The 10,000-nt window shown below is 42.2% G+C and overlaps 2 protein-coding genes across 2 annotated transcripts in view; both read right to left on the bottom strand.

The window, feature by feature from the left end:
• Positions 1-7,088: 7,088 nt before the first annotated feature.
• sid1 (secreted immunoglobulin domain 1) lies at positions 7,089-7,768 on the bottom strand. Its single transcript, XM_042704366.1, has 2 exons — positions 7,765-7,768; positions 7,089-7,438 (listed from the first exon to the last, which is right to left on the bottom strand). The coding sequence occupies exons 1-2, from the start codon at positions 7,766-7,768 to the stop codon at positions 7,089-7,091; spliced, it is 354 nt and encodes a 117-aa protein (XP_042560300.1).
• A 1,741-nt stretch (positions 7,769-9,509) lies between these two features.
• LOC122129448 (procathepsin L-like) overlaps positions 9,510-10,000 on the bottom strand; it is a 3,935-nt gene continuing 3,444 nt past the window's right edge. Inside the window, exon 5 of the mRNA XM_042704365.1 lies at positions 9,510-9,752. Coding sequence (XP_042560299.1) covers positions 9,653-9,752 — 100 coding nt within the window. The 3' untranslated portion in view covers positions 9,510-9,652. The remainder of the gene's footprint in view (positions 9,753-10,000) is intronic.

The raw sequence follows: 10,000 nt of genomic DNA, 5'->3' as shown, positions 1-10,000 counted from the left end.
GGCCAGTACAGTCAACAACACAAAAAAGGACAAAAAACTACTGCATCCTGTTCTAGCTCAAGACAATATTGACAATGTGCTATCAGAAATAGACCTACACAGTGTTGTGAATGTTGTTGCATTTTGTGTGAGTGGTTTAGGGATTTGTGTTTAGAGTTTTGAGAAAACGAGGCATGCTTCATGTGTGTAAGCAATCGAGAAAAACTGTAACATTGGATTGGATTACAATACAGTACAGTAATGTGTCAGTGCTGATAGGACGCAATCAGTTGTGGAAATGTATATGACTTACTTGCACATAGTCATAGCATAACTGTTTGACTGTCGGAGTTTCTGACAAAAGGCACCCTGTACACCTGCTTTATTCTCAAGGTGTTCCGCCTTAGAACACAGTCCACTGTGGCTAGGCTCACTGTATTGATGTTTAGGAATATGTCTTGGTCATCAATGGTTGCACTTTGTATTTGTTTACGTAATTTTACAGATACAGTACAATGGAAAATACAAGAATACTATGCTCCTGATAAGGCATTCAAACTAGTGTTTTCCTGTCATAGTAGTGTTTCTTACCTATTCCCTCTTCTGAATGTCCAGAGAATGGATGCAACTGAGAAGCGGCTTATATTTGGTTGAACCCTCTGGCCAGCCTCCTGCATGGTCAAAACCATGGTTGACCACATGGTTGACCACAGTGGCCCGAATCTCATCAGAGATAATGGCTCTCCTTCTTTGCTCTTTCTCTTCATCCTCTTCCTCCTCCTCCTCCTCCTCCTCCTCTTCTCACTCCTTTGCCTTTCTGATCACCTCTCACTCATTCAATTGTTCTCCAAACCAGGAGCTAACCTGTGGCCATCATATTGCTAAAGCTTTGATTTCAAATTGCACAACAGCTTTGGGATTGGAAGTTTTGCCATTTGAATAGCAGTGTGTTCTGTCTGAAAACAAGGAGGTTTTGGCATTGATGAAGTGTGCAAAGTAGAGAGGATGGTGTTTAGTGTTTTGAAGAAAGTGTGGTTAACAATTGAAATCTGTGGTCTAAAGCAGATCATTGTGTGTTGTGTTTTGAAGAAGTGCGGTTAACAATTGAAATCTGTGTCTAAAGCAGATAATTGTGCTTATAGTTTAGCAGAATTGGTTTAGGGAGTTGGCACATGAGTTACAGGTTGTGGTCATTGTGCCATAAGTTCCAGTTTTTGAATGTAATCAATCGAGAAAAACTGTATTATGTGTGACCGAACAAATGTAACTAATTTCACTCAAAACTAATACAAATGTTGATATAACTGACACTTGAGCACTACGCTTTATTTACCTTTTTTCTTGAGGTAACTACTGCAACAGCTTGCGACCATTAATATGAATTTCAACATATTGACTTAATAAAGACGCATGTAGTCAGGATCATCAGAGAACATGTGGTGAAGTCCACATTAATATCATAATATCATTCATTTCTGATAAACAGCAACCTGCTCCTCCAAACACATTATGTTTGAAGAGGTTCTGGTGTAGGGGACTCTTATCAACTATGTTTGTTTAGTTTTCTCTTGTTTCACTGAAAAGGCCATCAAGAATTAAGACTTTTTATTGTTTCCAGATGTTTTTTAATGTTTCTTAAGAATGGCAAGGATTTGCGTGTGTTTGTGTGTATGTGTGTGTGTGTGTGTACTGTATGTGCTTGTGTGTGTGTCCGTGTATGTGTGTGTGTGTGTCCGTGTATGTGTGTGTGTGTGTGTGTGTGTGTGTGTGTGTGTGTGTGTGTGTGTGTGTGTGTGTGTGTGTGTGTGTGAGTGTGTGTGTGTGTGTGTGTGTGTGTGTGTGTGTGTGTGTGTGTGTGTGAGTGTGTCGGTGTGTGTATGTGTGTGTGTTTGTGTGTGTGTGCGTGTGCGTATGCATGCATGTGTGTGTGTGTGTGCATGGGAGAGGGTTTATGAGCTCTGATCAACAGGAGGGTTGCCTCTGTGAATGTGTTACCTCCAGCTAAAGCTCCGCTGAAAACATTTTTCCATAGGCACTTAAATGTGCTGAGGTGGCGTCATGTGTAGGAAAGTCCAAGTATTAACAAGTAATAACAACAGAATATAAAACGGCAGGTACAACTGACTACAGAACAGAAGGAGAGGTGAGTGAAATACGAGTAGAAATCCAGTCAAGGCAGTAAGTAGAGTTGAGAGGTATGGACTCTCATCTACAGCTGTAATGAAATAAGGCTACATAATCTATATAAAAGTCTACTCAAAAGTCATAGAAATAGGTGGTTGTCATGGTTGCATGACTAACAGCATTTCAGAGATGCGAATACAGAGATGGGAATACAGAGATGTGAATACAGAGATGGGAATACAGAGATGGGAATACAGAGATGTGAATACAGAGATGTGAATACAGAGATGTGAATACAGAGATGGGAATACAGAGATGGGAATACAGAGATGGGAATACAGAGATGTGAATACAGAGATGGGAATACAGAGATGGGAATATAGCCTATAAGAGGGGATGAAGATGTGGTAGAGCTTGTTGAGAGGTCATTCACAAAATTAACGGAATGATCAGAAACAGAAACTGTATGTAATCTTGTGCGAAAAAGAGTGTAGACACAGCTGAAGAGTTCCTGCCGGAATGGACACTGAAACTATACAACTACATGAGAAACATTCTGGGCAGAGACGCCAGCACCAGCGTGGCCACAGAAAGCGTGCCTGGAGAGAAGAACCCTGCATAAGCTTCAGCAGCTGTCGGGCCGAGCCTGCTCCCGGTAGACCCTCCCGTTCTGGGTGACGGTGCATCGGTACGTGTGCTGAGGGCTCCAGTTGTCCTCGGACAGGAAGAGGACGGCATTGACCATGTAGGTGCCATCCTTCTGGCGCAGCGCCTGCACACTGGTGTGTCTCGAGTGGACCGGAGTGTGGTTGATGCTCCAGGTGATGTCTACGACACCGGCGTGCAGACCCGTCACCACACACATGACAGCGGAGTGCCCAGAACCAGACGGGTCGCTGGTAGGGACCAGTATGTGGATCTTAGGAACCGTGGGAGCATTACCTTCAGAGTGGATATCAGAGTGTCAGAGCGGGCATCATTAGATAAAACCCACCAATATTCATATATACGTATATACTGTATGTATCAAGCAAGTTATTCAGTGTATGAATGTATTTAATCGTCACATTTGTTGTGATATGTCATGTCACGCTTTTTAATTGACATTTTTAGGTTTTTTATGGTATTAGTTTTTTTATTAAAATTATCAATATATTTAGGAGTATTTAAGATTATGTAAAATAGCCTCACTAGTTCCAGTGCTATTAAAGAGCAGAAACAGCATGTCTTCTCCATAACACTGTTAGAGCTCTTACCTTTCACAACCAGGAAGATTCCTGTGCTGAAGTACATCTCCAGACCCTGGGGCTTCCTCCCGTGAGCCTTCTTCCCACGAGCCTTGCCTCCGTGCGCAAACCTGTCAAAGCACTGCTGCTTTCATTACTAGGAACACAAATACATTACATACATACAGGCTAAGCCAGAGTCAGTCTATTGGTAGTTACTAGTGCTGTCAAACGATTAAAATATTTAATCGCGATTAATCGCATTTATGTCATAGTTAACTCAAAATGAATCGCGATTAATCGCAAATTTTTATCTATTCTAAATGTCCCTTCGTTTATTTATTTTTTCCATCATTTTATTTGTATTTGAATGCCCTTATCAACATGGAAAAGTTGATTGGCTTGCTTTATAAAAATGTTTTATTTTATTGAAAACCAATATTGCTAAACAGGGCGGTACAAAATAAAATTATAAAGTGCACATTTCAGGTAAACAAGGACTCAGCCTATAGTGCAGTTAAACCATGGCTTAATATTTTCTTTTTTTCAAGTTTGCTGGGAACATAGCAGTCAGGCCTCTTATTTCAGAAACAATGAACCGTAACAGTTAGGTTACCAATAAAAGGTAAGCCTACTACTTCTTTGCTTTCAGCCAGCTGCCTGTTGACATTTTCAGACAACAGTGAAGCTCGCTTCTTTTGCACAACACAACTTTTAAAAGTAAACTTTCCATTCAGAAGCTTTTTATCATCCATTTCGCCGTATCGCGCTCACCATTCACTCAAACCGTAACGTTCGCCTACTACACAGTTTGCGAGGCCAAAAAGAATGTTTATCTAAACTAAAAAAAAAAAAAAAAAAAAAAAAAAAATTCACGTTAATCTCGCGATAAAAAAATTAACGGCGTTAAAATGGGTTTGCGTTAACGCCGTTAATAACGCGTTAAACTGACAGCACTAGTAGTTACCATTACAAAATCAGGCACAGTGTTATAGGTAGTTACCGATAGTTACTGGCTAAATCAGGCACAGTGTTATAGGTAGTTACCGATAGTTACTGGCTAAATCAGGCACAGTGTTATATGTAGTTACTGTTACCGATAGTTACTGACTAAATCAGGTACAGTGTTATAGGGAGTTACCGTTACAGATAGTTACTGACTAAATCAGGCACAGTGTTATAGGTAGTTACCGTTACCGATAGTTACTGGTTAAATCAGGAACAGTGTTATAGGTAGTTACCGATAGTTACTGGTTAAATCAGGCACAGTGTAATAGGTAGTTACCGATAGTCACTGACTAAATCAGGTACAGTGTTATAGGTAGTTACCGTTACCGATAGTTACTGACTAAATCAGGCACAGTGTTATAGGTAGTTACCGTTACGATAGTTACTTACTAAATCAGGTACAGTGTTATAGGTAGTTACCGTTACCGATAGTTGCTGACTAAATCAGGCACAGTGTTATAGGTAGTTACCGCAGCAGGAGCAGACATATCAGCAGTCCTCCTCTCAGCCTCATCTTGGGTCAGACTGTAGCTGACTCCTGGCAACCCAGGATTAAGACTCACTGGCACACACAAACACACACTCACAAACGCACACACACACACACACACACACACACACACACACACAAACACATGAACACAGGGATACCGATATGCATGCGCACACGTACACACACACACACACACACACACACACACACACACACACACACACAGATAGAGAGACAGAGAGAGTGCGAGAGAGAGAGAGAGAGAGAGAGAGAGAGAGAGAGACCCTAGCAAACAGACACACTAATGTATAGACTCACAAATCCACACAGGAACACAGAGACACCAGTAACATAAAGACACATGAAGACTCCCGCTGACACATGTGAGCACACACCCTCTGGCACACACTCCCCAATCCCCAGTGCTCCAGAGTGTCACACACACACACACACACACACATACACCAACAGAAAACCCCCTCAGGAGCTTGTAGATGGGTGCAATCAATCATGAAGAGGAACCCCTGGACACATGGTCCTTCCCATCATATGTGCTTTAAAATAACACCTGTGATAAACATCCTTCTGCTTAAAATAATCAAACCGTTTGAGGCACTGTCCCCCGCAAGGAACTAATACTCAAGGTTGCCATACTTTCTCCTTAAACTTATCCTATCTCCTTAAACGTATCTTTTCTCCTTAAACGTATAATTTCTCCTTAAACTTATCCTATCTCCTTAAACGTATCCTTTCTCCTTAAACGTATCCTCTCTCCTTAAACGTTTCCTTTCTCCTTAAACGTTTCCTTTCTCCTTAAACGTATCCTATCTCCTTAAATGTATCGTCTCTCCGTAAAGGTTCTGACTTTACTGAAGTCTGCTGTGCCTATCGTTTGAATTTTGATCAACCCCAGCAAGATAAACATTCTGTAGCCTTCAAATATCTGAACAGCTTAAGGTTCTAAATAAATGCGTGATGAATATTGCGTCGCTTTTCATCCAAAATAACTGGTTTTGCATATTTCATAACATTCCACAGGATCTGCCGCAGACTGTGTGACATAGTTTAACATGAGCAGCCTCAAAACATTAAGCAGCCGGTGTTTTTATTCTCTGGAACACAATTATTCTGGCCCACAGGTTCTGGACCCAGGGGTGCTGTTTGGAGGGTGAGGGAGATGTGGTGGAAACCCAACCGAGTGGAACATGAGGGGTTTCCTAAAGCGCAACGTAACCTCTGTGGTGAAAACACGGCCTGTGTCAGTTAGGCAGTTATGGGGGATGAAAAACAGGAAAAGGCCGCTGGCACAACATCAGACGCTCTTAGATGGTGTTGTTGGTGCAGTTATGGCACAATATCAGACGCTCTTAGATGGTGTTGTTGGTGCAGTTATGGCACAATATCAGACGCTCTTAGATGGTGTTGTTGGTGCAGTTATGGCACAATATCAGACGCTCTTAGATGGTGTTGTTGGTGCAGTTATGGCACAATATCAGACGCTCTTAGATGGTGTTGTTGGTGCAGTTATGGCACAATATCAGACGCTCTTAGATGGTGTTGTTGGTGCAGTTATGGCACAATATCAGACGCTCTTAGATGGTGTTGTTGGTGCAGTTATGGCACAATATCAGATGCTCTTAGATGGTGTTGTTGGTGCAGTTATGGCACAATATCAGACGCTCTTAGATGGTGTTGTTGGTGCAGTTATGGCACAATATCAGATGCTCTTAGATGGTGTTGTTGGTGCAGTTCTGGCACAATATCAGATGCTCTTAGATGGTGTTGTTGGTGCAGTTCTGGCACAATATCAGATGCTCTTAGATGGTGTTGTTGGTGCAGTTCTGCTTATACGACTTTTCACGAGGGTGACAGACTGGTTCCATGGTGTGGGGTGATTTCTCTTCATTTAATGGAGGGTTATAAACGTCACCAGGGCTGATAAAATAAAACGGTTAAATCGCACCCATTGCTGACATGACTGACATAACTTCAGAGTGGAGAGGAGGATTAGGCTCGGGTGAAGCTTCTTGGCAAACCTCATTATCTTCCCTTAGCAGCAGAATGCAGTCAGACAGCCTGTTTTTTTAAACCCTCGATTGAAACAAAACACAACATGAGGCCAATCTCTTCGTTTAACTCAAACAAAACATGACACCATTGTTATTCTGCTGTTTGAAAAATGTTTATTTGAGGACAGTGGAAAACAAATAAACTGAATTATGAGAAATCATAGTGCTGCATTTGTGAAGAGAGATGAATTAGGGGTCCTTTTGCGGCTCATTTTTATCGGAGAAGCCGCAGTAGTAGGTGGCAGCGTCCGATTCCACCGCGGTGCTGATCAGAAGCCGGTGAGGCAGCGAGTCGTTCATCCCAGACTGGACCAAGAACCGGCCAGAGTGGAACCCCACACCGTACCGGACCTCAGAGGACCCGTTCAGGGCGTAGTTCAGAACCATGTTTGGGCCCTCGCCTGGGCTCTGCTTGTACCAGGTGATCATGCCCACCGTGAGGTTGGTCTCCAGTGGGCATTCCAGGGTGGCACTCTGCCCTCTGGTCACCGCCACGTCTGTGCCCGCTGTGCCCGCTGTGCCCGCTGCCAAAGAACCCCCTGCAGAGGAGATTAGAATGAACTAAACAACTTCACTTTCTGTGAAGATGCCAGGAAACACAACCTACAGTCATGTACAGGAACAGCATGCCAAGGAAAATAACGTTTGCGAATAAGATTGAAAATAAAGATGTGTTTAATGTTTAATGCATTTTGCCAGTGTATTCTATTCCCTGTGCACAACCTTTGGATTAAAATAATGAATCAGGTAGTGGATCAAAAAGTATATTACGTAGTTATATAATAAACTAACACATGTCTGAGGATGGGACAATGCATATGTTAAGAACTAGAAAAAACTGATACAGACATAGTTCATTACTGACTCATTTTCAAGTGGCTTTGATACACAGCATTACCAGGCTTTTCTATCTGGATGAATTTACAGTACATGGAGTATGATGATCCGTTCCAATGCTACATCAATTAGTTGATACAATACATAATAGAAACTATCAAAATCTAAGCATTGCTAAGTGTTGAAATCACACAATGAATGAAACGAACCAATGTAATGCTAAACATCTACTTCAGAGCATAACTGCACGATTACATTCTCTGAGTCTGAGACATAACCTTCAATGAGAAACCAGAAACATCATAGGGAGCAAAGGAGACATTTTAAGATATACATTTTAAAGGCTTACACTGGAGCGAGACCAAGAGGACCAAACACAGTCGTTTCTTCCGTCTCGTTTCCATCCCAGGCTGGTGCTCTTGGCTACTCATGGTGGTGTGTGCTGTGGCGTCTCTGTTCACCGACAGTGGCACTTCTCCTTGCTGACACACACACACACACACACACACGCGCACACACACACGCACACACACACACACACACACACACACACACACGCACACACACACACACAAATGCACACAAACACACACACACACACACACAAATGCACACAAACACACGCACACTCTTGGTTGGTGGGGAGGGGGAATGAGCCGCCCACAAAAGTGTGAGTTTGTCTGATGTACCAGGTGAACCTTACTTCCGAGCCGGGACCCAAACTGCACCTGATTCTGGACCCAAACTGCACCTGATTCTGGACCCAAACTGCACCTGATTCTGGACCCAAACTGCACCTGATTCTAGACCCAAACTGCACCTGATTCTGGAGTGAGTCTGGCCATGTTCTGGTCCCAGTACTTCAGGAGAGTTTTCAGGTAACTTTACTGGGGTAGTTATTTTTCTAACAACTTTTCAATTTTACCCCCTACATTTGAACACAAATATTTATTCTTTCTACTCCTTACACTTTCAAAACAGGCATGTGACTTTAGTTTTTAATGAATTTGAGGGGAATTATTGATTATTTGTATTCATCAAGACCTAAATAAGACATAGAAGAGAAGAAGCCCTGGTGTGTCCATCGGTGCATATCACACACAGTAGACGTAACAAGACAAAACAGAACAGACAAGAAAGGGAGACTCGAGCGCAAAGAAAAAGCGTCCATTGAGTGTGACGTCCGTGACAGGGAGAACTAGTAGCGACATGGATGAAAGTGAACCAGACAGACAAGAGCAGCAAGACACTCCCTGTCCATTGCCTAATTTAAAAGAGATGTTTGGCAGCTCTAAGAGCGATTCTTGGTGAATGTGTTGTGGCTTGTGCTAACCTAAAAAACATGAACTTCTGTCATTCTCGAGTTCTCAGTCAAATCTGAAAAAACACGTACGAGTAAAAGGTGTCAGCACTGTTCTTATCAGTATTGTAACAGCTGGTAGAAATGTTCTTCAAAGCCTGTACTTTTACTTGAGTAAAGAGGTTCATGAGTACTTTTTACACCAGTATCTGTACTACGGGAGTAAGGCCAGAATTCTTTCTTTGCATTTCTGTCTCTCTTATGATTAGAATTATATGTATGTATAATATGTATAAGCGCCTTGAGACAATTGTATTGTTTTGATAAATAAAATTGAATTGAATTGAATAATTCTAGCTCTATTATGACAACCCTAGCCTAGATCTTTATTTTCAACATATGTCAGTTTTTATTGCCATATTATTTGAATTATTTGACAGAGGACAATAACACATCCGCTGTTTTTCTCACGGATTTGACTTCTATTCAGTTTTATTGTCCTGGCAGGAATAACAACACAGTATCGAGACTGCACATCACACATACAGTGTGTGACCACATCTGAGGAGAGCGGCCATCTTCTGATGTTAAGCGTGGAATACATCCCATCTCTGTGTTAAATGAAGGGAACAACCCCATACTGGCTGATCCCGCAGTGGCGCTCTCTGTTCTTAGCCAGCCTCATGTAGCCTTTCTCTCCCCAGTACACACCCCAGCTGTGGAACACACACACACACACACACACACATACACACACACACACACACACACACACACACACACACACACACACACACACACACACACAAACAAAAACGCACACACAGACGGTTAAGACATATAGCAGTGTATTGTAAATGTGTGTTTTAGCTCGTTAATATGACAGAGCACGCAGTTCACTACAGTAAACAAATCATGTTCATTCAGAGTGCCATTGGCATGGCCAACACAAAACTCACACCAG

This window comes from Clupea harengus, unplaced genomic scaffold (genome assembly GCF_900700415.2).
Source record: "Clupea harengus unplaced genomic scaffold, Ch_v2.0.2, whole genome shotgun sequence".
Lineage (NCBI taxonomy): Eukaryota > Metazoa > Chordata > Actinopteri > Clupeiformes > Clupeidae > Clupea > Clupea harengus.
Note: the sequence above shows the minus strand (reverse complement) of the source record. Positions and strands in the feature narration are given on the sequence as shown.